The sequence below is a fragment of the Microcaecilia unicolor genome, chromosome 4 (genome assembly GCF_901765095.1).
Source record: "Microcaecilia unicolor chromosome 4, aMicUni1.1, whole genome shotgun sequence".
NCBI classification, from domain to species: Eukaryota; Metazoa; Chordata; class Amphibia; order Gymnophiona; family Siphonopidae; genus Microcaecilia; species Microcaecilia unicolor.
In genome coordinates this window covers 347,146,107-347,174,098 of record NC_044034.1, presented here as the reverse complement: position 1 = coordinate 347,174,098, position 27,992 = coordinate 347,146,107, and the positions used below count along the sequence as shown (strand labels likewise).

Genomic DNA, 27,992 nt, shown 5'->3' with positions numbered 1-27,992 from the left:
GCTTCAGAGGCAGCGTGCAGGCATAAAAAGAATTGCAGCAACTGCGGGGGAGGGGGAAGAGAGATGCAGAGGTGGTAATGGGCCAGTGGAGCATGCTGATCAGTTGTGGGACTGCGAGTGGAGTTGCTATGGAGGACATAAATTTGAACATTAGCACTGACCAGGAGGTGCGGAAGCTGGAGAAAGAGAATGAGCAGCTGTTCAGTCTCCAGAATGAGCCCAGCCAGCTGCCCACACACATCCAAGTGGCAAAGGTGACAATGACAGCTGCTGGGTGGGGATGGGGAGGGGGGAGAGCCAGGGCCTGAGCTCCCGCACAAAGGTTCCGTTGGTACTGAGGGGTACAAGACTGTCGCAACCCTCACCCGTGCTCTCTCCTCGGCCGTTGCGAGCCTCGGGTGTGCTTGAGGAGGCGCTGGCCGGGAAGGGTGGTCAGATGCTGGGCCTCTCCGTCGCTCCAGAAGTTTGCTGTCAGCCGTCTGGGTGGCTCCGGCTCTCTACGCCGCGTCGGTGACTGCGGGGAAACGCCAGCCATCTTTGCAGCGCCGGCGTCCCCGAAGATGGTATTCTCTTCCGGGTGCGGAGCCCAGGAACACGGTGGACACTCCCGGATTGGCTCATCGCGGCTGGTCACTGCCTCCTCATGTTGGCTGGCCAATCCGGGGTTCTTGGAAGGTTGCCTGAGGGGTACGCCTCCTGTCAGCTGTTCCTATGCAGGGGGCTATTTAAGAGCAGCAGTTAGTGGATGTCGTTGCTTCGACTTCTACTAGTGTGGATTCCTGGGTGCCTGTTTCTCTCATTGTTTGGACTGCCTTTGAACCTTTGCTTGGACCTGGACTTTGCCTTTTGCTTGCCGCCTGCCTTTAAACCTTTGCTTGGACCTGGATTTTGCCTTTTGCTTGCAGCCTGCCTTTGAACCTTTGCTTGGACCTGGACTTTGCCTTTACTTGCCCCTTGCCTTTGAACCTTTGCTTGGACCTGGACTTTGCTTCTGCTTGCTGCCTGCCTTGAACCTTGGCCTGGTATTGGATTGTATCTTTTGCCCGTTGCCTGTCCCAGTTATCCAGTCTTGATCGGACCACTGGGGAGCCTGCTTCCTATCCTGAGTTCAGATCGAACCTCCGCCGGAGTTCTCTGCCTAGCTTCCTCAGGTAAGACCAGGATTGTTCGGCCGCCGAATGCTGTTTGACACAGGGGCTCACATTCTTGGTGTTGCGGAGCTTGATAAAGGCTCAGACTGGTCGCAGACAGTGAGAGCTCACTGCTGGAAGATGTGGAACCCCTGTGACCTGATGAGCTGGAGAGGCTGACCGGAGGTGGAGGCGAGCAGGATGAGAGCTGGTGAGTGTGGAACCGGATAGGAGACCAGGCTGGTCGGTAGGCTAGCGGGGCTGAGAGGCAGTATGTGTGTTCTCCTCTCCCTGTCAAGGACTGTCTGCACCAAACTGTGTGTATCGTGCACATTAAATACATGATGATTATCTCCTGACCCATACTCAACATTATAAATTCATAAAAACTAACCTATTCAGTGAAGTTTCCTGGATTTTCCAGGAAAACCTGGGTGGCTGCTATCCATCTCAAACCCTTTCTACTCTCTCCCTCTCACTTCCTATCCTCTGTCCCCCTCCCCCTCTTCCAATCAGGTGCTCAATACTGGAAGGAAATAAGGTGTGGTGGCAACATCATCATCATCCCAGAACGAGTAGGAAGGAGCATGAGCACAAGGCCTGGCAGAAGAACTGCATGACCTATCCTCACAACATCTCCTCCTCCTTTGCTTTGTGATGGTTTTCCTCATTGAAAATCAACAGGAAAAAATAATAGTCTTTATTTCTGCAGAAGAAGTGACAATTCCCATCAATTTTCACCATGGGAGGCAAAAGACTTCAGAACCTTAAGGCTGTCTGACTCCAAACTGCATTCTTCTAGCCCAACTACCAAAATCAGTCGCTGGTCAAAAAACTTCCCAGTGTGGAATCGCTTTGAAAATTGTCACGTCTTCAATTTTTAATTTATATCTCATATTTAATTTAATGAATGGAATTGACTCTTAAAAGTATGAGAAATCAGAACTTAGCTGTATTTTAAAATGTATGGGGAGGAAGGGAATTCCCAGTGGAGGAGTGGCCAAGTGGTTAGAGCACAGGTCTTGCAATCCAGAGGTGACTCCTTGTGATCTTGGGCAAGTCACTTAACCCTCCATTGCCTCAGGTACAAACTTAGATTGTGAGCCCTCCTGGGACAGAGAAATATCCAGTGTACCTGAATGTAACTCACCTTGAGCTACTACTGAAAAAGGTGTGAGCAAAATCTAAATAAATATACTTCACATTACAGAATTTGTGCAAACTTTTCCCTCTTGCCAGCAACAGGGCTGCTGAGAGACACAGCTGGACCCAGGGCAAACACCCCCCTGGGCCTGCCACCCTCCAGGCCCACCCCACCCCCACTTACTTGTTCTGCTTGTGTGCACAGCAAACTTCCCCAGGGCCCGGAGCTAGAACTGCATTCCTGTTCCTGTGCACTGCAACGCCGCAGAGCAGAGTCCTTCCTTCCTGCCGTGTCCAAAGAGGCTGTTTGGACGCGGAAGGAAGTGCACTGCTTTGCGGCGCTGTCGCGCACAGGAACAGAAGAGTAATTCTAGCATTGTGTGTGTGCGGGTCCCCCTTGGAGGCCAGGCCCTGGGGAATTTTGCCCCCCCCCCCTCGGCAGCCCTGGCCACCAAAGGTATGCCTTGCACACCCATGGGAGGGGGGAGGGAGGAATGCATTGCTTCCTGGGTCCACTCCTGCACCCCTCTCCAAACTGCAGGGCTGGCTATGCCCAGAGAGAGAGAGAGAGACTGTTGTTAATAATTTATCAAATAGAAAGTTTAGCTCAATGGGATCCTAATCCCATCAAGCTAAACTTTCTATTTGTTACATGTTGGGACCAGTATTTAAATTTAAAGTAGATGAAAACTAGCCACTGACTGGTTAATAATTTATCAGCACACCACTGCCTGGAGAGTTCCCTGAACTAACTTTAGTAATCCCTTGACAAAAACCATAACCCTGTCACACACAATTTACCAGGGGATTACATAAGGAAATACTTTTTCACCAAAAGGATGTGTGGAATACCCTCCCTGTGTAGGGGGACGGTGTAAAAACCGCAGATCTGGCTTTAGGTGGTGGAGACAAGGCATACAGTATGGGATCTCTTAAGGAAAAAGAGGAGATAGTGATTGCTGAAGATGGGCCATTTGGCCCTCATCTGCCTTTGTTTCTACTAGTCATTGCTTGAGGAGTGGTCATAGCTGGTGTCTTGACATCCAGGTGGGTGGGTCAAACGGTACCCACTGCTGCTGCTCACATCTCGGGCAAGTCACTTAATCCTCCAGTATAAACTTAGATTGTGAGCCCTCCAGGCCAGGGACAGGAAAATACCCAGTGTACCTGAATGTAACTCACCTTGAGCTACTACTACTGGAAAAAAGGTATGAACAAAATTCAAAAGATGGAAACTTGCCAATTGCGTTCAAGCAGTTGGTGGCAGTAAGAGGGATCTGTAGGGTTCAAGCGCCCGCAGGTGTCAGACTGAGCTTGAGCGCAGGACCCATAAACATCCGAAAAGAACTCACACGTGTTTCTGACACCTGAGAGCTCCGGAACCCATCCACACAGGTCCTGGAAAATTACCATATGGCTCCAGAAAAAGGAGGACACATTGATCCAGTCCGGGGTTTGCTTCCATTGAAAAGCAATGGAAGCAAAACCCAGTTTGGCTCAATCTGTCCTCCTTTTTCTGGAAGCAAACACCCACAGAAGGTGAGCTCTCCACAGGAAAACCAACGAAAGGAAAAACACACAGTGGATCCAAAAAAGTCCTCTCACAATGAGTGTCTTCCTGAACAAGGTCTTTATTAACAGTAGCAGAATTGACCCGACACGTGACGTGTTTCGGCCGTGAGGCCTGCGTCAGGGGTCTTCTAGTACCATCGGATTTTCCGTGTGAAACAATTATTTAAAAAATGGCGGTGGGAGAGGATCTCCCACCGCCATTTTTTAAATAATTGTTTCACACGGAAAATCCGATGGTACTAGAAGACCCCTGACGCAGGCCTCACGGCCGAAACACGTCACGTGTCGGGTCAATTCTGCTACTGTTAATAAAGACCTTGTTCAGGAAGACACTCCTTTTTCTGGAGCCATATGGTCACCAGTCCTCCGGCAGATCAAGTCAAGCAGCTCAAAGCTGCTTTTTTTTTTTTAGCAGAAACGTTTTATTTGCAAGGAGGGTAAGAAATTAAAAATCAACATTAATAATAATAATAAATTGAACTAACCCGCCAGCGGGCACGCAACAACCGAGGCAGCCAATGAGCGAGTAGCTCTGAGACAACGCCGAGCAACGGGAAAACGACGTACGCAAGGAAACTACGTCGACCAATCAACGGGAGGGAAGAGCCTGAAGGGACCAACCAAGGGGCTGCTTACAGTTCGGTTCCAGGAAGTAGGCTCAGCTGGCAGTGCCAGTGGGCGGGGTGACAAGTAGCGCAGCAGGAGTAGTTGTGCACTCGCTTTCCCCGTGGCCTCTGCCCGGTACATTTCTTTTTTTTCCCTGGCCGTTGCGCGTAATGACGCTGCGTGGGAAGCGCTGGCGTGCACGGGGTTTCTGGCTGTGCCCGGCATCGTGACGCCATGTTCATAACCCTCTGCTACCTGTACCTGTGGATGCGCTTCCGTGCCTGCTACGCGCTCTTCATCCGCGCAACGGTGCGCAGGCTGCACCGGACCCGCTCCCTCGCCTTCTGCACGGCTAGCGAGCTGAGCGAGGAGTGCGTCTGCCTGCGGATGGGCAACAGAGCCTTTCTGGTGAATGAATCCCAGGTAGCTCGGTTGCTTTGCCTTTTCCTGCACCTGTTGAAGTGATTGGCAGTGATTAAGCTTTGCATGTTAGGCCCACATCTTGCTGAAAATGCACGTTAAGATTTGCTGTGGGGTATTGATTTAATTTAATTGCATTTGTATCCCACATTTTCCCACCTATTTGCGGGCTCAGTGTGGCTTACAATACATTGTAAATGATGGAAATACAGTTTGTTACATTACGATTATGGGTTACATTGTGAATAGTTAAGGAAGACAGAGTCAGATCGATCACCTTTGGGGCGTAGAAACTAAAGGATGTGACGTTGGGGAATTACTACGCTGATCGAATAATAGCAAGAGGGCGGTGGGGTAGACAGTTTTTATCTGTGGGTAGATTGTTGAATGGGAGAGAGTACGGTGTAGGGTTAGACTAGTGAATCCTAAGTTTTATTTCTCTCTAGGCACACGGATCTGTAGCTTTGATTTTCTGAGGGATTGTAATTGGGGACTAAACTTTAATGTGGGTGTTGAAATCCAAAATAAACTGTGCGGAGAGGCTGATGTGTTGAGATTATTATTTATTGCATTACTTGGCATGCCCTCCCGCGGGAGGTGGTGGAGGAGATGAAAACGGTAGCGGAATTCAAGCATGCGTGGGATAAACATAAAGGAATCCTGTGCAGGAGGGATGGATCCTCAGAAGCTTAACCGAGATTGGGAGGCGGGGCTGGTGTTTGGGTGGTGGGGCTAGTTCTGGGCAAGACTTCTACGGTCTGTGCCCAGAAAATGGCAGATACAAATCAAGCTAAGGTATACACAAGAAGTAGCACATATGAGTTTATCTTGTTGGGCAGACTGGATGGACCGTGCAGGTCTTTTTCTGCCGTCATCTACTATGTTGCTATGTTACTATATTTGTATCCCACATTATCCCACCTATTTGCAGGCTCAATGTGGCTCACAGAGTTATGTTGTGACATGTTCATTCCAGGATGTCAGATACAAATAGTATCTGTACACATACAATTAGTAATGTGCAGAGATAAAGTAAGGGAAAAGAGAATGAAAGGTGTTAAGCAGGATAGTATAGACGGTGTCCTTTAATAACTGGGTGGGTTGGTGAAGTAGTTTTCTGCAGTTATGGGTTCTCTTTGTAGGCCTTGTTGAAGAGGTGTGTCTTCAGAGGTTAGCGAAAGTTAGTTATTTCATCAGTGGATTTCAGGGCTGTAGGTAATGCATTCCACAGCTGCGTGCTCATGTAGGAGAAGGTGGTGGCGTGTGTCAGCATGTATTTTAGTCCTTTACAACTGGGGAAGTGTAGATTGAGAAATTTATCAGGAGAATTATGGGTTTTGTTGCTCTGACGAGATGCATTATTTTTTTGGTGTTGAGCTTTCTCATTTTTCATACTTTTGTGGGCATTACATGCTGTACAGATGGGTATGCAGTATGTTTTCAGGAAGGTGGGGGAGAGATGCCAGCCTGCCTTAAACCTGTGCCCTGTGGGATTCAGGCTTCCCGCTTCCTGGTATAGATATTGGATTTCTGGAGGGGGGGTGGGGAACGGCCTGTTCCTTTGGTCTGCTCTTTTCAACATGTAGGTATGAACTCTGGCAGTGCTCCTCACTGGTTCCTTGATGATTCTTACAGCTGTTCTCTGAAACCTCTACCTTAGCTACTGCTGTCCTTGTACTCATGCTTTGGATTTCTTGATTTTTGATCTTTTGGCCTGATTTTGCACTTTCTTTCTTGAGGCAATAGCTCTCAAGGTACTGCTTTCACAATAGAAGCACCACCACCCTGGGCATCTGGCTGAGCCATGGGTGAATGTGTGAGGGTCTTATGCCTAGTGGCTGCTCATTTTGCAGCCAGGAACTTCTTGACTCTTATCCCTATCCTCTGTTCAACATTATCTCTTTCTATCAACCTGGTGGCATCAATCACCCACCTTTTTCTGTTCTTTAGTGCCCTTTCCCAACTTACTTTGCCGATTCAAATCCTGTTTTGTTAATAGAAAGGTAGAAAACGATGGTAGATAAGGACCATATAACTATCCAGTTTTCCCATCCATACCAGCCACCAAGCTCTACAATCTCTGTGGCTAATCCTCTTAAGCCAAGTTGTGTGCAATATGCAGTTACTACTACAAATCATTTCTATAGCGCTACCAGTCATATGCAACAACAGTTAAGTTACTAACAGGCAAATTAAATTTGGGGGTAAATAGGGGGAAGGAGGGAGCAGAAATAAAGGAGGTATTGGAGAAATAGGGAGGTACTGGGAAGTAAGGTTTGGGGAATTACAAGTAAAATTGTGGAGTAATGTATGAACAAAAAACTATCTACTAATGAGGTTATGCTGCCTAGGATTATTTTGTTTTAAGCGATTATCCTGGCTATTCTTGTATCAGAAAGTTGATGTACTTTATGATACTGTTAATACTAAATAAAAATGCAATATATTTAAAGAATACTGTAAATAAGAATAATAGGAACAAGTAGAAAATAACATTTGTAGAAGATACATAAACTACAGTTTATAAATTCATATAGTTTGAATAACAAAGCAAATGGAATAAAAACAGGTAAAAGGATCCAACTATTAGATTTATTTTATTAAAAAATTTATAACTTGCATTATGTACAATTCTAGGTGGGTAAAATATTACATTTATAATAAAACATATAGATATGACAATACATAAAAATAAACAAAAATGAACCTTAAACAATTTAATTTAACATTCTAATAAAGATATACTCAACCTTCAAACAGTCAGTGTTTTAAAGTGTTTTCTTTTAGCTTCCCTCCTTCCCTCACCATTTCCACAGCATGAACATCTACGTATATTGATCTTATATAAATATTTTAAATACATAATTGTCTGGATTGTAAGCCACATTTGAACCTGTTTGGGATAATGCTGGATACAAATGTCATTATAAAGAAATACATCACCAGTCAAAATGTCTTGGTTGTTTACAATACACATAGATATCATAAAAGACATAAATAGACTACAACAATCATTGGAACAGTGTGTATTAATCCTATATAATAATTTGCACCTCCAATATTCCATCGCTGCCTGGGTTCGTAACATCTGACGACATCAGCCAGCCTCCAGCGTTCCCTTCCCCCTCACTGCCCTGCCCTCGCATCAAAACGTAATGATGTCAGAGGGCGGAACAGTGAAAGGGAAGGGAACGCTGCAGGCGAGCTGACGTCAGGATGTTACCAACAGAAGGGAAGCCAGCCAGGCCAGCCAGAAAATGTTGAGGTACAAAGGAATAGAGAATCGCAGCACATCAAGGGGAGAGCAGAATTGATGGACATCGATGGGATGGGAGGAGAGGACAGGAGAGAAGAGAATCGCGGATGGGAGGGCAGGGAAGAGGAGAATCGCTGGACATGGAGGGAAGGGAAGAATTGAGGGGAGGGCAGGGCAGGGGAGAGACAAAAAATCGCTTACAAGAGAGCCTTTCTAGGGCCCGTTTCATTGTTGAGGAAGCAGGCTGGGTTCCACTAGTATTTCATAAAGCCTTTGGTATTTATTTCAGATATTTCTATGCTACTAATCATAACATTCTAGGTGGCGCTCAAGCTATACCAGAAAACCTTACCAAGTTTATTTTATTTTTTAAATTTTAATTTCCCTATGAGGAAAGGCTAAAGCGGCTAGGGCTCTTCAGCTTGGAGAAAAGACGGCTGAGGGGAGATATGATAGAGGTCTGTAAAATGAGTGCAGTGGAAAGGGTAGACGTGAATCGCTTGTTTACTGTTTCCAAAATACTAGGACTACGGGGGCATGCAATGAAGCTAGAAAGTTGTAAATTTAAAATAATCAGAGAAAATATTTCTTCAGTCAACATGTAATTAAACTCTGGAATTCGTTGCCAGAGAATGTAGTAAAAGCAGTTAGCTTAGCGGGGTTTAAAAAAGGTTTGGACGGCTTCCTAAAGGAACAGTCCAAAGACTATTATTAAAATGGACTTGGGGGAAAATGCACTGCTTATTTCATAAGCAGCATAAACTGTGTTGTACTGTTTTGAGATCTTGCCAGGTACTTGTGACCTTGATTAGCCACTTTTGGAAACAGGATACTGGGCTTGATGGATCTTTGCTCTGTCCCGGTAAGGCAATACTTATGTCCCTCAGAGATTTTACAACCAACCAGCTGTAAAAGCAGTTTATATTTGGGTACAGTATGTATTTATTTTGTCCCAGGGTAGGGGGATAACAATATGAGAGTATCAGTAAAGGGAGGGTTAAGTGATTTGCCCAAGATCATAAGGAGCTGCAGTGAGATTGAACCCTGGCTCGCTGCTGTAACTATTAGGTTAGTGCTACTACTACTATTTAGTATTTCTATAGCGCTACAAGGCATACGCAGTGCTGCACAAACATAGAAGAAAGACAGTCCCTGCTCAAAGAGCTTACAAGCTAATAGACAAAAATAAAGTAAGCAAATCAAATCAATTAATGTGTACAGGAAGGAGGAGAGGAGGGTAGGTGGAGGCGAGTGGTTACAAGTGGTTACGAGTCAAAAGCAGTGTTAAAGAGGTGGGCTTTCAGTCTAGATTTAAAGGTGGCCAAGGATGGGGCAAGACGTAGGGGCTCAGGAAGTTTATTCCAGGCGTAGGGTGCAGCGAGACAGAAGGCGCGAAGTCTGGAGTTGGCAGTAGTGGAGAAGGGAACAGATAAGAAGGATTTATCCATGGAGCGGAGTGCACGGGAAGCGGTGTAGGGAAGGACGGGTGTGGAGAGATACTGGGGAGCAGCAGAATGAGTACATTTTATAGGTTAGTAGAAGAAGTTTGAACAGGATGCGAAAACGGATAGGGAGCCAGTGAAGCGACTTGAGGAGAGGGGTAGTATGAGTAAAGCGACCCTGGCGGAAGACGAGACGGGCAGCAGAGTTTTGAACCGACTGGAGAGGGGAGAGGTGACTAAGTGGGAGGCCAGCAAGAAGCAGATTGCAGTAGTCTAAACGAGAGGTGACAAGGGTGTGTATGAGGTTTTTGGTAGAGTGCTCGGAAAGAAAGGGGCGGATTTTACGGATGTTGTAAAGAAAGAAACGACAGGTCTTGGCGATCTGCTGGATATGAACAGAGAAGGAGAGAGAAGAGTCAAAGATGACCCCAAGGTTTCGAGCTGAGGAGACAGGGAGAATGAGAGAGCCATCAACAGAAATAGAAAACGGGGGGAGTGGGGAGGTGGGTTTGTGGGGAAAAATGAGAAGCTAGGTTTTGGTCATGGTAGTGGTTCCCAAACCTGGTCCGCTAGGCCCCAGCCAGTCTTTCAGGATATCCACAATGAATATTATCTCTTGCCAAAAAAAAGGTTACTAAAGTAACAAGCCCTGACTCTATGGGGAAGCCAAAACAGTTGTTCTCTAAAACCCAGAATCTGGGCAGCAGGGCTGAGGATAGGTGAACAGAGCAGTTGTCCAGGATGGCACAAGGGTTGCCACTATATGCATGAGATGCAAATCTATCTAGTGCATATTCATTGTGGATAACATGAAGACCAGATTGTCTGGTGTGTCCTGAGAACTGGATTGAGAACCCCTGCACTAGGGTGTAAGACAAGTTAACGGATTTGTCTTCTGCTGCCTGCAAACTGTACTCAGAAATCTGCTGCTCACTGGTGGTCAGGAGCAAATAATCCCCCTAAATACAAATTGAATAGAGCAAAAAAATCAACAAACATATTTTATTTACCAAACCCCAGGAAGGCGACTAGAGAACTAAATATTTCCTTTAGCTCAGTAACAGGTGGATGGTTTTCAGTTTCTGTTGTATTCTGTATATAATTCTTGGACATGAGAATTGCACGTAATGTGTTTAGCCCAATATAAGGCCATATCATTGTACTTTCATGTGGTTTGCTAATAAGTTAAGGAGGTGATTGATTAAAAAGTATTCGCTGAAAGTAAATAGGATTCTGTGTGATTGCTTTGTGATCCCTATTTCTATGTTACTAATTAAAAATCACTTTTAGCATATTGGTACTGTTTGGTGAAAGAGAGCAGGAGAGCTCTGCCTTTGTGCTGCCTGTAGCTGATATCAGAAAATATGTTGACTTCACCAGATAACAATTCTGTTGTCTGACAACATCACCTATAGAAAGAACAAGGTCAGAATTTCTGATTTTTTTTCTGTTGGTGCTGGGCATTAATTGACTCCTGCCTCAAAACTAAAGCAGGTCAGAGCTTCAAATTATTTTAAGCTTTGTGCTCTTTTCTTTTCCCCTCCCTCTGCTGCTTGAGACTCGAGCATCAGGTGTTGGGGGGGGGGGGTCACCCATAACTGGAATTATACTTTCTTCCTCTGAAGGTCACTGACATAGCATGACTGAGCTCTGTCACCCTCAACCTACTGTAATCTGTTGATACTGTTTTATCAGCAGTTTGATGACCTGCACAAATGGACACTGCTTCTTGGATCTCCATGTATTCAGTCTGGAAAAAATCTGGGAGCGGATCACATAGCGTTTGTGATGGAAAGTATTTCTTCGGAAGCTGAAAACCTACCAGCGATGGCTGGCTCTTCGAAAGAGGTAGTCTTTCTTTGGTTTCTTGTGTTATTTAAAGCAGAAGTCTGCTAAGCTGTGGCATGCCCTTCAGCTTTTGTGCATGTGACCAGGACTGCTTTTATCAGTGGGCAAAAGGGGCAGCTCCCCGGGCCCCTGCATAAAGGGGGCCCATTGGTAAATTTTTCCCCATCTTTTTTTTTTTTTTTTTTTTCCTCTCTCTTGTTTCCGCTTCCTTCTCCCCCCATCCTGATTCGCTGCCTCTCCTTTCCTTCCTCTTCCCGTCGTCTTTCTACCTCTCTTCCATTACCAGCAGCGATTAGAGCAGGCTGCTTCCGGTTGGCGTCAGAGCTTTCACTGCAGAGTCCCGCCTACGTGGGAACAGGAAGTTGTTTCAGAATAGGTGGGACCTTGCAGAGAGAAAGCTCCAATGCCAGCTGGAAGCAGCCTGCTCTAATTGTTGTTGGTAACGGAAGAGAGGTAGTGAAGACGGAGGGGTGGGGGTGGGGGGGTGAAAACGATGTAGGACCTGGGGGGTGTACGTAAGCCATGTATATTACTTTTGTATATGTTTTGGAATAGGTCACCCAAAACAGAAGTTTAGATATTGAATTTCTTGTTTAGCTGAGGAGATAATACAGTGTAAAAAAAAAGTGCAAATGTTGCATTCCACAAAAATAGCCCATGTTGTTGACCACTGGAAATTTCTTCCAACATCTTGAAGGGCTTCATTTTGAAGTGATGGATGTAAACCGTTCCATTCTAACTGTATGGAATTTTCAAAGAACCTCCATGAGGCCAAGTGGTCTTGCGAAGCAGGAGGGAACTTGCGGTTCTTTTTGCTGGACACTTTTCAGACAGAACAGTGTGTATCTGACCATTTTTTTTTCTTTACAATCAGACCCCCCCCCTTTTTTAATGGCGAAAATTTGCCATTTTAAAAAAAGTAGTAATTCCGGTTACCTTTCTGGCCCATTATGGTAAATTTAAGGATAATGTTGGTGGATCTGTTTACTAACTGCATTGTTGACTCTTTCCCTGTGTTAGTACTTACACCCTTAAAAGAGAAGTGTTAAAAGCTATCTAAATCACACAGTATACTGAAGTTGGAACTATGAATTCGGAGGTCTTTTCCTCTCAACTTATGTTAGTCTCCAAAACCTTCATGTTCTGTTTTGATCCTGGCACAAATCACCATCAGCTCTGCTTCCCCTATGTGAACAGGGAAGCAGGGTTTGAATGGGGGATCTTGGTGAGCAGGGAGAGCAGTACATTTCTAGAACATTGGGCAATACACAGGCTTTACGCCGTAATGAATGACAAAAAATTGAAAAAGAGGTTGGTTCAATCAGAATGACAAATGCTCTGGGAACACTGGCCCAGCCTGAACAGAAGGGTTGCTTATGTTTTATTTCTTACTAGTAAAAGAGGCCCGTTTCAGAGCAAATGAAACGGGCGCTAGCAAGGTTTTCGTCGCCAACACCCCCCCCCCTCGCCAACCCCTTCATTGTTCTGCCATTGCTCCGCCCCCAACGTCATGACGTTTGCGAGGGCGGGGCCCGGAGCGATTTCCCACCCGCCTCCCTCCCTGCCAACCCCTTCGTAGTTCTGTCATTGCTCCGCCCTCGAGGGCGGGGCCCGGAGCGATTTTGGTGGCTTCACCACCACGAACCTTCTTGAAGGAAGTCAGGGCTTGGCTTCACTGATGTCAGTGTCCTCAGAACGTTGAGGGTGAGTTTTATTATAGTAGATGTTTTCTTCCTTAAAGGCAACACACCTGGTTGATTACATTGTGCTAATTTGCATTCTATTTTTTTTTTTTAATATTGACATAAATTATAGATACTTATCAAAAGTACTAAAAAAAATCCAAAAACAAAAAAAAAACCTGCGGCAGCCTACTACTGACTTGTTTATTTTATTTATTTATTGCATTTGTATCCCACATTATCCCACCTCTTTGCAGGCTCAATATGGCTTACAGTTCGTCGTGGATACTGGAAATAGAAGAGAGTATACATTTGGTTTTACAGAGGGTTTTGGGTTACATGGTGGTGAAATACATGGTTGTATTAAAGCAAAAGACATTATAAGACATTCCTATATATATATATGAAAGATTGTAGTTACAAGTGTTGATCTTTGTGATATATCTTGTCGAAGAGATAAGTTCATGGTTTACATTGTTCCTTGGTTTCATGGATGTATGAACCCCCTATACAGTTAAGTAGCTGTTGTGGGTTGTGACTGACCTGGCCAGTTAGTTTGCTAAAGAGGCAGATTAGAAGTGTGTGTGGGGGGAGGTCTTTTTTTTTTCTTTTTTAAACATTTTTGTTTCATTTTGTTTTGTAATTCTTAGCAGCCTGTATGAAGGGATAATCTATTATCCTGGAAAGTGCTGGTAAGATTTTGAATCTTATGCTACAGATTTTTATGTATTGAGTAAGATTTGAGGTGGGATTGTATTTTATGAGGGTGTTTTCCTTTAAAGGCTTGTAATTCCTGATTATGTTCAGCTTCTTTATCACCCTGAACTCCATTGTGATATGTTGGTGATTTATAAGAAATAAAGATTGAATGAGTAGGAGAAATGCTAGACCATGGGGAGAAGGCAGAGGAAAGAGAGAGAGTGATATTGGCCTTGGGGGGTCAGTGCTATGGGGGCCAAGGGGGAGGGCAATGCTGGAGAAGTGAGATGGGAGCCTGGGAAAGGGAGGGTGGCGGCAATGCTGGAAAAGAGGGAGATGGGGTTCTTGAGAGAACAGATGGCTGAACATGGGGGTGGGGAAGGATAAGGATTGGGACACACAGGTGAGATGCTGGACCAGATGGCTAGAGATGCAGAGGGAAGATGGATGGTGAACATGGAGAGAAAAGAAGTGTCAAATGGACAGGAGACCCTTGCAAGGGCAGGAAAAACAACTGAGAAGCAGTAAACAGACACTTGAACCAAAGCGAATGGGAAAATAAAATGCTCAGTCAACAAAGGCATTAAAAGTATTTTATTTTGAATGTATTTATTGCCAGCTTTGGGAAATGTGCATCTCTGATGTCTTGCATTTCGGTTTTTGTTTCTCTATTTGCTATATGCAAAGTCTGACTTCTTGAGGGTCCATTTCAGTTTTTTCAACTCTAAGTTACTTAATCTGTGGTCCTTTTGTTTCCTATATTTTGAGGGTCAGTCTGTGTTTTGTGCATTTGGCCAAGTTGCGGTGGTTTCTGTGTAGAGATCCATAGCAATATGTTGGTGTTGTAATGGCCGGTGTATTATTTATAATGCTACTCCTGGGGGAATTTTGTGCTACTGTGCAATTCAGGATTTGCACATATGCTTGTTTCCAGCTGCCTCCCTGCACACGTACCACTCCAGTGCAGCAAAAGGAGGAGCTGCACAACCGCACATAGCTACTTCTGCCCTTTCTGCCACCATGGTCCCCAGCAATTCTTTTAAGCTGTACAGAGGCCCACCTGGCGGAAAGAATCAGTCTCTCTGAAGATGACAGAAGAGGAAACAGCTTGCTGTGCAGCTCTTTCTCTTGCTATGCTGGAGTGGTGTATGTGTGTGGGGGTGGATGGAGTCTGGGGGTAGGCCTGATAAAAAGATGGGTGTGGGTGTGTGCCATGGGAAGGGGGTGAAGGGCTGCAGGAATGTGCCTGGGGTTGCATATGCCATGGGAGGGGGAAGGGGAGAGGGCTGGAGCAAGATGGATGCAGTGGTGTGTACGGGGGGGGGGGGGGGGGGGGGGGAGGGGAGGTCTGGAGAAAAGTGGATGGGGGATGTGTGCCATGGGGATGAGGTACAGAAAAGTAAGGTAGGGATTTGCCTGGGAATGGGGAAAGAGAGTTTGGGAGTAGACAGAACAGTGACCTTGCCGGGAATTAGGGGGAGAGTATTGGGGAGGGTAGTGAAGGCTGAGGGATGGGGAGAGAGAATTCTAGAAGACAAGAGTGCTGCTAAACAGAGAAACATGACGGTAAATAAGGGCCAAATGGCCCATCCAGTCTGCCCATTCTCAGTAACCACGAACTCTTTCTTAAGGGGTCCCACATGCCTGTCCTATGACCAAGACTGCCTTGAAAGTCTGATAAATGTTTAAAAAGTATTTTTTTAAAAAGCCCAATTGACATTGCAAATCTTACCCAAACTATACAGGAAGTGTGTGGGCAATTCTGATGGCATAAATATAATATAAATATAGGATATAAAATTTGTTTTATATATGGAGAAATTAGGTCTTACCTAATGATAAATTTTCTTTCCATTAGTCTTTCCCACCATTCCAGAACTGTAAAGGGTAGTGAACAAATGAGCAAAAAGGGGATGGAGGAGGGGAGAAAAATTGGAGGCTTCCATTACGTTCATTCCCACTATTCCAGGACGAGTGGGTAGTTATGTCCATCGACCAGCAGGTGGAGATGGAAAAAAACAGAACTGAGCACCACTACGTAGCACCCTGCTAGCAGCCCAGTTCCTCAGTAGAAGATCCAGCAGTTGGATGGACAGATTTCCTCGGTCTCTGGGTCTGAGGCCTTGCTCCAGGTCCAGTTGGTAAACTGGTTCCCAATTGAGCATAGTAAGCAGTTGAGTAGACATACCTAGTGGCGCGGGGTCCCTGTCATGCCTTCCCCTTGAGGTGTTCTGCAGCTTTTCCCTGCCTCTCCTCTGTTTGGGGGCCTGCTGAGCAACCAGTTTACTTAAGAGGATAAGGAGCTGCAGGCAACGCAGTGAGTTTGGCAGGCCGGCAGTACTGCTGCGCCCTGCCGTGACGGGGGTGACTGTGTCCCCTGGAAGCGTGGACCCATGGTGATGAGTCTTTCCTGCTTTGCTTTGGGCCTCGGGATGTCCTTGGGAGCGCTGTGCATTGGTGCTGGGAAAAAAAAAGTTATTGTTGGTTCTGCGCTCCAGTTTACCAAAAATAAAAGAGAAGCAGGTGTGTAGCGCGGTGCGCCACATGTTTTCCATGCAGCTGCAGTCTCCAGACATATAAGCCCCCACTGAGAGTTCGAATTGCTGCCTGTCTCGTTGGAGGCGGTCTTCCTTCTCGGGCCGCTGCACGAGGTGCATTCCGGTTTCCCGAGTGGAGGGACTGGTTCGGGGTGCGCACCCACAGGGGCGTACTCAGTCTCAGCAGCTCATTTCTTTCAGCTTCAGTCCCCTGTGCAGCGTCTCGGCGCTTCGCCTCAGGGAGGCGGGAATGGCGGCCATTTTGTTTTGTGTAGACATGGGGCCCCTGCGCAGGCAGCTGTAGAGGTGGGGGGGGGGGGGGGCTGTGGGTCAGGGGCCTGCCCTTCGGGACTCGTTCTCCTGCTCCACCAGGCCTTTATGCTGGTGCAAGGAGTCTTTTCTCCAGTGGGTCTGGCTCTGTGAACAGGGTCCCCTCACCAGCTCCCAGGAGATTGTGGAGTCTTGGTCTCAGGTTGCAGTCAGGCTGCTCGAGTGAGCCACCTCTAAGGAAGGAGTGCTCAAGTGCTCAGACTGTATTAGAGGGGAGATAGGCTCCATGATTTCTGAGGCACTGGCAGCGCTCGCCATAGAGGAACCCTTGGGGGTTTTCAGCAGGTAGTGGGTGAATAGCCTTAGGAGTGTCTCAGGGGCCCATCCAAGGCGTTTTCCATGCACCTGGACATTCAGGTCCTGTTTACCTAACATGGGTCTGACGGTTGGGAGGACCATGGTCTGTCTCCTTTTCTCTAGTGTCAGAAGAGCAGGGAGAGTTGTTTACCTAAGTTGGACTCGGTGACTGAGGGCACCTAGTAATTTGCCATTCCAGTTGATGGCGACATTGCTTTATAGGACGGTATTGCCTTGAAGGATCTGGGGCTGCAGGCTTCTGTTTGTAGCCCTTTGGTCGCTCGGGCCTGTTCACTGTGGCACCAGCTGTCCGTTTCCCCGGGTGGTTCCCAGGCTGCCTGGATGGAGGTGGGCTTGGCCTGTCTGGTGAATGCTGTGTATGACATACTTTGTGCTTCCGCTCAGGATATGTCATTTGTGGTTACCGCGAGGCATCAGTTCTTGCTGAGGGCGTGGGCGGTGGTTGTCTCCTCCAAGGCCCGCGTGGTCAGGTTCCCCTTTTGTGATAAATTTCTCTTTGAAAACGACCTCAGCAATTTGATTCAGGCACTGAATGGTGTGGTCATTCCATGGAGTGATACAGAGGCATCATAATGTCCTCATTTTTGTTTTCCATTCCTTTCCTAATAATACCTAACGTTCTATTTGCTTTTTTAGCTGCTGCCACACATTGAGCAGAGGGTTTCAGTGTATCATCAACGATGACACCTAGATCCCTCTTCTGGTTGGTGACTTCTAATATGGAACCTTTCATCACGTAGTTATAGTTCGGGTTCCTCTTTACCACAGGCACCACTTTGCACTTGCTCCCATTAAACATCTGCTATTTGGATGCCCAGTTGCCCAGTCTCAAAAGGTCCTCTTGTGAGGTGCTGGTAGTGTTTTCAATTTCAGCTGAATATGCGTTGGCATTTTCAGCTAAAAACCGAAGAATGACCGAACCTGGATTTCAGGCTGGTTTCGGTCAGCCTGTACTTCAGGATCCCCAATATTTTAGAGCCAAAAGGTAGTAAGCTTACCTTTTACTTATTGCAGAGAAACCAAGCAAAACATGATTTTTTTTTTTTTGTCTCATCCCACAAATCTGCCGCAATGGATTTACTTCCTTCTGCTATTTCTGGTCAGTACTGTTCCCTGTAGCAGGAATGTGGACATTTCTCATGAACTGGGAATACTATGATGGTTTATTGGATGAGCTCAACTTCCAGTGACAAATTTGTTTCCTAAAAATCTTTATTTTGGCATTCTGCTGTAACATATTAATTGTCTCACATTACCTTCCTCTCGAGTTAATTTCCTTTTTGAAGGCCATGTCCTGCCTCCCTTCCTGCTGTCAGTGGCTGAGATTGGATAGAGTTGTGTAGCAAACTTGCTCTGCTGAGGCAGTGAACTCTTTGAGGAACATTAGAAGGCAGAATATAATAGATTTTTGCATGCTACTTGCTCCTTGTTTATGAAAAGTGGGGTTTCCTTTGCTTTGATGCCTGGGAAAAAGGCAGATTCTCTGCTTCCCCTTTCAATCAAGGGGGAAGTGGTGCCATTTCTGGTGTCCTTTGTTTACATTTGCCACACCGGAATGGGATGCGAGTTCTGTACCAGTGCTACATAATTGCCTCTCTGATCAGTTTCCATGGCTATTGTCCGACTTGTGCCCTGACCCCTACCTTGATGATCTCCTTCATCTATGGAACTTGATCCGGGGAGTTGTGTTTGTTTGCTATGGCCACCTCTGTGATGCTACCTGCCTCAGACCAAGTTTGGAGCTGAAAGTGATTCAGCCTGGTGCAGTGGAAGAAAACAAGTGCCCAAGGAAGGGGTCAAGCAAGGGTCAAACCACTTGAAATCAGAAGGGGTTTGGTGTCGTCCATCTTTCCATTGACACTGCTTGTGTTTTTGTTAATTCATTTCATTGTCCTTGGAAGTGTCAAAACTTTTTATGTTTTCCTCTTGCTGTTCAGATTGTTTTTTTTTTTTTTTTTGTTACATTTGTACCCCGCGCTTTCCCATTCATGGCAGGCTCAATGCGGCTTACGTATTATATGCAGGTACTTATTTGTACCTGGGGCAATGGAGGGTTAAGTGACTTGCCCAGAGTCACAAGGAGCTGCCCGTGCCTGAAGTGGGAATCGAACTCAGTTCCTCAGTTCCCCAGGAACAAAGTCCACCACCCTAACCACTAGGCCACTCCTCCACTGTTGCTACTATTGGAGATTCTACATGGAATGTTGCTATTCCACTGGCAAACAAAAAAAGCAAACACTGGGCCTTCAGGATTGAGAAAAATGTAGTCCTTTAATATCACAACAAGTCTTCTGGTCTTCTCCCCTCTCTCTTCCTCTTCAGTCCAACATTGGCATCCTTTTGGTCAGATACCTGTGGACCAATCACAACAATGTAATTCCGTCCAGCCAAATTCATGGTCATGAAGAGAGGCCTTTGTTATAGCAAGCAAACCTCCCTCTTAATTATCATTTACTCCTGGAGCCATGGTCTCTGTGAAGTATGCTCCTCCGCTCTTACCAGGAGATAACTGGAGGCTAGTTTGCAGTAAACAATGTGTCCTTTGATGAAGTCATCTTGGTATGCCCAGCAGTAATTTTCCTTTTGTGGAAAGCTGGTTTCTGATGGTTACAGATGTATTCAGGCCACAGGTTGTACAAACCATATTGTTATAAAAGCATGGTTCAGGCTTGTATAGGCCCCAGACCAGCAAAGGTGAGACAGCAGTTAAATACTCCTACAGTCCCCTAGTCTTTGTACTTTTTGAACAAGAGAAAAATTGATTCACTTCTACACTTCTCAGGATTTTATAGACCTCAATCACATTCCCTCTCGGCCATCTCTTTTCCAAGCTGAAGACTCCTGACCTCTTTAGCCTTTCCACATATGGGAGTAGAGTGATGTGATGTAGCTGTGTTAGTCCACTTTCATAGGTAATAAATAGAAATAAAACGAAACAGAGAAAAGAAAATGATACCTTTTTTATCGGACTAAATACATATTTTGATTAGCTTTTGAAGGTAACCCTTTTTCTTGAGATCAGAAATAAGCAAGTGTTGATTAACAATATATATAAGTGAAACACCAAAGCATTCCAATGACAGTTTTATAGGAAGAGGGTGGGGTCGGTAAGGTGAGAAACAAGAGGAGCTGGGTGGATCCCAGGCTGGGCTAGGTGCCACCATTTTGAGGTGACTCCCTGAGGAGAAGGGAGTGTTGGTCCCTCCTCCTCCATCTTTTGCGGTACTGGGGAGGGAGTTAGGTTGGGAGACCCCCCACACCACCGGCCCACCGGGGCTAGAATTTGGCAGTGGTGAGGGGCCTGGGTGTCCACTAGACCTCCAGCCCATTGATGGGATGGGGGGCCTAGGTCCAGGTTTGACAGGCCTGGGAGAAAATTCTGGACCTGTCAATCCTCTTCTGCAGAAGGATTGTACCTGAGCGCGTGCCCGGGCACAATCCTTCCTCAGAAGCCGTTGAAGATCAAAACTAATAGCGTGCATAAATTTGTATGCTGTTAGTTTTGATGATGATGGCTTTATTTCCCTGCACTGTTCCGGTGCTAATTTTATAGCGCTATTCAAAAGAGTGTGGGGAATTCGATCATTGGCCTGTCTGTGTCTAAATGAGACAGTTAAGCATTGAATCTTCACATTAAATAGGTATACAGTACAGCAGTAATGGAGTCCTGCCCTTTTGCAGATAAACTAGGTTTATTGTGTCTGCAAGGGCTGAACTTGTCATGTATTTTAATTTACCTATTAGGTTCTAAAGTGGTCAGACTACTGTTTACCTGTGGCACACAGTCCAGAAGATCCTTACAAATTAGTGGCTGAAACGAGTGTGGATAACTTCAGCAAGCTGGGAATAGCATTCATGGAGAACAGACTTCACATGGACAATGGGATGGTGCCGCACAAGCTTGTCTGTAAGTAGACTGGTAAATTCTTTGCCCTCCACCTTGGAATTTCACTGTAGTGTATAGGTTGTTTTTTTTTCCACAATAGCACAAAAAAAGTCCTAATTTGGGGGATTTTCTTTAGCTTTCTGATCTTGCCACAGTTTAACCAGGGACAGATATTGTGGATGGGCTGGATGCTATTGTACCCTCTCTTAAATGTCTTCCTTGTCCCTTGATGAACCCTGAAGAACAAGAAGTTGGGTTGGGGAGGAGGTAGAAGCCTGGGGCAGATGCTGGGCAAAGTGGGGGAAGAGAAAGGGGGCAAAGATTAATATGAAGTAGGAGGACCAGAAAGAGGTGGAGAGAAGTGGAGAAAGGAATGATGGTTCGTGGTAGGTGAGGAATCTGAAAAATAAGGAAAAGATGGACGCTGAGAAGGGAGAGAGCTTCAGAGGACGAAAGAGAAGAAAATGAGATGGAGCTCAGGTCTCTGCTGTCACTATGGTTGAAAGAACAGGAGGGGGTAGAAACACTACACTTTAGGAACCATGTCCCATCTTCCCTCCAATGCACTTGAAAAGTTGTGTGTACCTGTGATGCACACAACTCCTATTCCTGTATAAACAAAACAATTAAGAGGGAGCATTGGGTGGGAGTGCAGTGAGGAGTCCATTTTCCATCCTCCCCCAACACTCATGGTCAAAATTATGTGCCCAGCAGCAGAGCACGGCTTCACACACCCACGAAAAAATTAGAGGGAAGGTTTTACAAATCGATCATGAACAGATTCAGTAAGGGAAACAACAAAATTAGTTTGTAGTTTACTGTACTCTTAGAGGGAGGATGATTTGGATAATAAGACATTTTTTTTCTGTTGCATTCTAATTAAAAGATGAAGGCGTGTGGGTGAGTACTTCCCCTGGTTGACTTCTGGATCAACAATCAGCAATGTTGACGTGCTATTTGAATAGAAAAATGTACAGTTTATATAGGAATACAGTATATAATTTATTGGCTGTTGCAAAAAGAAATGAAAAGGAAGCTTCATTTATATCAGTAGAGAACAGCTTTATTCACAATATAAGTCAGACATGAGACACTTGGTCCTGTAGCCGAGCACTTTATTTCCTGGCACCATGCTTTGCTTTACTTTGGGAATTGAGGATTTAATAATATTACAGCTTCTCTTCTATTCATTTGAAAGCTGCATTTTATATTTGCTTGGATATGTAGCCAGACTTCCCATCCCATAAGTGGCTCTATATAATGTTTTAAACTTAAATGCTGGGGAATTGCTTGATTTAAATGTGCATAATCCTGTTAATTTGCATAAGTTATACATTTTTTGCAGGTACAGCAGGAAACATGGTGGGTTTAGCGCAGTCTGTTAGATTGCTGGCAGCCTGTGACTGACTGTACATAGATGGAGCAGTATTTTCACCCTCCCCCCCCTCCCCAGTCCTTGGTGGCTCACTCTGCCCAGCCCTGACATGGAGTTAAAATGTTGTAATGACTCCCTGAAGCTCTGCCCTTACATACATGCCCTCAAAATGGCAACATTATTTTGACTGTAATGTGACAAAGAGAAGGACCCAAGTACAGAAAAAGACCAAGCAAAAAAAAAACCAACAAAGGGCCTTTGAAAACAGAAGGGAACACAGTTCTTTCATTAAAATATCCTTTAATAATGAACTTTGATTGAAGAAAGACCCGACACGGGCCGTGTTTCTGTGCTACCGTACCTGCGTCAGGGGTCAAACCAATGACAAAGGAGGCTTCAACAAACTAATTTCAAAAGGCTGACGCTTTCCAAAATTTGGTGATATGTTCCTTCAAATAGAACATAGTGTAAAGCGCACGCACACCAACAGTGTAAATCTCAATTTTGGAAAGCATCAGCCTTTTGAAATTAGTTTGTTGAAGCCTCCTTTGTCATTGGTTTGACCCCTGACGCAGGTGCGGTAGCACCGAAACACGGCCCGTGTCGGGTCTTTCTTCAATCAAAGTTCATTATTAAAGGATATTTTAATGAAAGAACTGTGTTCCCTTCTGTTTTTAAAGGCCCTTTGTGCTGTTTTTTTTTGCTTAACATTATTTTGACTCCCATACCAAAGAATACCCAAGCCAGCCTAAGTGTAGTCTCTAAGTACAGACCAGTGGCTTCAATCTCATTATTGGTAAAAGTAATGGAGGCGTAAGTCACATACCAATTAATGGACTATCTCCTCCAACTTCACTTCACTCCACTCCATTTTACATAGCTCACAACCTGGTTTTAGACCTCACAGTCCTGAAACTGTTCTCACCACTCTCCTAGCTAAATTTAGATGAGAACTTAGCTTTGGTAATAAAATATTAATACTCCAATTTGATGTGTCCAGTGCCTTTGTTCATAATATCCTTCTAAACATCCTTGACCATTACAGAATCTGTGGAGCTGTGTTAAAATGGTTCTCGGGCTTCCTAAGGCAATTTACTGGAGAGAAATGGCCTCCCAACATTCATTTTATACAGACAATGTTACCATCTATATTCCATTCACTAAAGAAATAAACAAAATTACTCATATCAGATTAGGTATCTCTCTAGAATCTTGGGCATCCAGTTTCAAATTAAAACAACACTGATAAAACTAAATTCCATTACGTTCTATCCCACTATTCCAGGACCAGCAGGTGGATATAGAAAATCCAGAACTGAACACTACTACCTAGCCACGTGCTAGCCGCCCAGTTCCTCAGTATCTTCTGTCTCCAGCAGGTGGATGGACATACTTCGTTTCTCTCTGTGTTCCAGTTAGTTTCTCCTGGTCTGGTTAGTGACTGGTTCCCAGTTGTCACACCTGAGGAAATTTAGACATACCTGGTGGTGCTGGGTCCCTGTTTTGCTGCCGCCTGGAGGCTTTCTTCCCTTTATTTCCATCCTGAGCCTCTCTTGTTGTTGTTGTTGGTTGCTGCACAGACACTGCCACAACAAAAAAAGAGCCATATTTCTTCTGGCCATATCAGAACGGCTCCAGTCCGGCAGTGTTGGTTCTAGCTGGGGAGGTGAGGAGGTTGGAGAGTTCGGGGGGTGCACACCCTGTTTCAGGATCCAGGTGGTGAGTTGGGGATCTGTTAGCGGGCCATGCTAATGGTCGTGCGGTTCCTGCGGGGTGTGCCTTTTTTTACACTAGCGCCAAAAGAAAAAAAAAAGAGGTTGCAAGTTAGCGGGCTTGCAGTGTGCTCTTTCGAATCGGGCCTCTGACTGGGTGTTTTTTAATTTTTTTGGTGCGACGGCATGTCGGTGTTCGCTGAGGTGGTGAAGCGCTGCTCCTCCTGTGGGGGTAGATGCTCTTCGGGCCGCTGCACGGTGTGCGGACCGGTGTCTCTGAGTGGAGGCGGAGATCCTGGTGGCCTTTCTTTGGGGATAACAAGCCTGGATCAGCGCACTGGGTCCCCAGGGGGATTTCTTGGTGACTCCTCTCTGGCAGAGGCGGGCACTTCGGCCATTTTGTCCTCCGCGGTCAGGGAACATGCTCTGCCAGTGGCAGAGAAAGGGGGAGTAGCAGCAGGGGGCTTACCTGATCATTGTATGCTTTTTTTCTCCTGAATTTGTCTTGTTAATGCACCAGGCATTTTTATTGAAGCAGGGAGCACTGCTCTGCCTACTCCGGGGGTCCCGGGGGGGGGGGGGGGGGGTGCGGAGTTGGACTCAGCCCCTCTTCCTCCCAAGAAACTTCGGCCTATCCTGTTGGACAACCCTTTGGAGGGTTCACCCGTTTCTCCGGGGTTGGACACGGAGCCCGCTTCATTTAAGGGGCAGGGCTTCAGGAAGAGGGGACCTTTACAATAATTTAGCCCCGTGGTGGAGCTGGAGAGTGGTTGGGCCTAGTGCGCCACCAGGGTAGGTTGTTTGGAGGGGTTGCAGATTTGGACCATTGAGCCCTTCAGTTTTCACCTGCTATGCAGAGGGGCTGAGCTGTGTGTGTGTGTGTGTGGGGGGGGGGGGGGGGTAAATAACTACAGCTTAAGAGCTTTATTTTCTGCAAAGTGGGCCTGTGATGGTTCAAAACCAGCAGGGGGTGCCTGAAGGTGGGAGAAAAGGTGCTTGATGGGGAAAGACAGAGGGAGGTAAGGAGGTATCTGATGGGGAATGAGAGGTGGGGGAGCGGTAAAGAATAAGGTTTTTTGATAGGTTGAGAGAAGGGTAGGCCTTGGTGGTCAAAGAGGTTTAATAGACAGGAGACGGAGAGAGTGTGCTTGGCCCATTATCTGGCCTGAAGCTAGTAGGTGGAGCTTGCCGCCATATTGAATCACCCAAAACAGTAGCAAATCTTTTAGAAATAAGGACTGGCCATGCGTGGCTTGGCATGGACCAATAGTTTGCTTTGGTTTGAGTGTATCAAGATGGCAGCTACAGCTTCAGCCTTGTCATTTGACGCTGTCTCCTGTCAATTAAAGCTCCTCGTTGGGGGCAGCAGAAGATAAAGGTTAAAGGATGGTGGCAGTACCGGTAAGAAGTGGAAAGAAGGAGGGAAGAGGGCAGTAGAATGGGGCAGAGGGGAGAAGAGACAGGATAACTGCAAAGAAAAAATATCAATCTATGCATGCACACAGTCAAATTAACACATACATCCACTTCTGTCTTTACATACAAGACTCAAACTAGCCAGTCTTATAGACACCCAGCTATTGACAAATCTCATATGCAACATAACCCTCCACCCATGTTTTTGACCTACTTCCAGTCATCCATGGACAAGTGCACACAGTCCCCTGTGTTAATTCCTCTGCCACTCGGACATACCAAATCCAATTGTGTACCCTCACAAACACACCTCACTCTTCCCACATACTCACACTTCACATCTAGCAGCCTTTCAGCGATTGTCTGAAGCACACTATATTCAGTCATGCACTACACAAGTCTGTCTTCACATCTAGTCACACAGTAAGTGGCAAGATGCATTTGATTTCAGGACTTTATTTTTGTAATAGATACAGATAATTATGCAACCATTTGTAAGCAAGTTATATCACCTTTATTTCACCTATTTGTGTGAGAAATGAAAATAATTTCCTGTTGCATAGTTTTGGAGGTTTTGTTTGTTTTTTTTGGGTGCATAGTTGCCGGGGTTGTAACTAACATAGGAGCTCATTTTCGAAAGAGGAAAAAAGTCTGAAAAGTGGCATAAAGCAGCATTTGGACGTTTTTCTCACAAAAACGTCCAAATCAGTGTTTTTGAAACCTATTTTTAGACGTTTTTCTATGACGTCCATCAGAAGTGTGTTCAGATCATAAGGGGGTGTGTCGGGGGGGGGGGGGGGCTTTTTGAAGGTGGGATTAGGGTGTACCTAACACTTGGACGTTTTACAGCCATAATGGAACAAAACAAAAACGTCCAGAACTAAAACCAAGATGTTTTGGTCTATACCTGTTTTCAGAACGAATATGGCACAAAAAGGTGCCCTAAATGACCAGATGACCACTGGAGGGAATCAGGGGTGATCCCTCAATACCTCCCCTAGTGGTTACTGACCCCACCCCAAGAACATGAATAAAAATATGACTTTCCAGCCTGTTTGACAGCAGCAGATGCTAAATTCTGCTCTGTCTGAGCAGCATGCAGGTCCCTGGATTAGTGTAGTGGTTGGCACAGTACACAGTAGGGGACCCAGGTCCCTATCTCCCTCTACCTGTCACACTTGTGGTGGAAACTGTGCCCCCTTCACCCATAAGGGTGATTGTAGTGGTGTACAGTGGGGGAGGAGTAGTGGGTTTTGGAGGGCTCGGGGGACAAGGTAAGGGAGCAAAGGTGAGATGGGAGCATTTTTATGAAGTGCACAGAAATGCCCCATTGCTCTCCTGGGATGTCTGGGGGACCCGTCTACTAAAAATGCTGGCTCCTCCTACATCCCAATGGCATGAATCTCTATGTTTTACACCTATTCGTTGTTTTTTTTTTTTTTTTTTCGAAAATGGACCAAGAAACAAAATGTCCAAATCGCAAAACCTTTTTCAAAACAGTACTTTTTTTTGGGGGGTGGGGGGAGTGTCTTTTTTGAAAACTTCTTTCCTATTCGGATTTTGGACGTTTTGTATAAAATGTTCAAAATCAGACTTAGACATATCGAAAATGCTCCTCGTAGTGTCTAGGTAAAAATATTTTATGTCTTTATATGTGTGTTTATATAGATATTGATATATACGAGTCCGTTATTGCAATTTAGATTACGAATTGGACAAAGTTCCTTGGTTAAAGAAATATTGCTAGTAAAATCACCTCTGCTTCCCTCTGATTTTTGTCTAAGTTGGTTATTTTGTCCTAATTGCCCAGTCCGGACATAACTAAGGATTTTTCTTGATCTCCTTTATCATGTGCCTTCTTGTTGGTAACAGATTTTGGGCCTCTTTTACTAACTTGCGCTAGCGATTCCCAGCGTGGCAAGTGAGAGGAAGCCCATAGGAATTGAATGGGATTCCTCTCATTTGCTGCGCAAGAATCACTAGCCTGGATTAGTAAAAGAAGCCTTTAGCAAATTAGTGCATTCATGTTAACATTTTTTGTGTATTTATTTGTTACATTTGTACCCCACATTTTCCCGCCTATTTGCAGGCTCAATGTGGCTTACATGATACCGGAGAGGTGTTAATAGACTCCGGAGTAAAGCAAATATAGATAATGGTTAAGTTGGGGTAGGAAGGGTAGGGACCACATGAAGGAACATGTGATGGGGCCGTATAGAGGATAGCAAGAACAGATGAGATTGGTTGGTGATCAGTATGAACTGTGGTGGTGTAGTTTCGCTGATTTCAGGCATAAGTACATAAGCACTGCCACGCTGGGAAAAGACCAAAGGTCCATCAAGCCCAGCACTCTGTCTCCGACAGCGGCCAATCTAGGCCCCAAGAACCTGGCAAAACCCCAGAATTTAATAACGATCAATGGACTTTTCCTTCAGGAATCTGTCCAGACCCCCTTTAAACTCAGCAAGGCCAGCTGCCGTCACTACCTTCTCTGGCAATGAGTTCCAGAGTCTAACTATGCGCTGAGTAAAGGAAAACTTTCTCCGATTCGTTTTAAACCTACCACATTCTAATTTCATTTTGTGTTCCCTAGTTCTATTATTGTTAGAAAGCGTAAACA

The 27,992-nt window shown here is 45.5% G+C and overlaps 1 protein-coding gene across 2 annotated transcripts in view; it reads left to right on the top strand.

Moving 5' to 3' along the window:
• Positions 1-4,551: 4,551 nt before the first annotated feature.
• The window catches only part of HLCS (holocarboxylase synthetase), a 180,180-nt gene continuing 156,739 nt past the window's right edge, over positions 4,552-27,992 (top strand). The window contains exons 1-3 of one of the 2 annotated variants that reach the window (XM_030202215.1): positions 4,552-4,874; positions 11,268-11,417; positions 20,728-20,890. In XM_030202215.1, the coding sequence (XP_030058075.1) occupies positions 4,686-4,874; positions 11,268-11,417; positions 20,728-20,890 (502 nt within the window). In that variant the 5' untranslated portion in view covers positions 4,552-4,685. Of the gene's footprint in view, positions 4,875-11,264; positions 11,418-20,727; positions 20,891-27,992 lie in introns of both variants that reach the window. The other variant, XM_030202214.1, reaches the window with a different exon arrangement.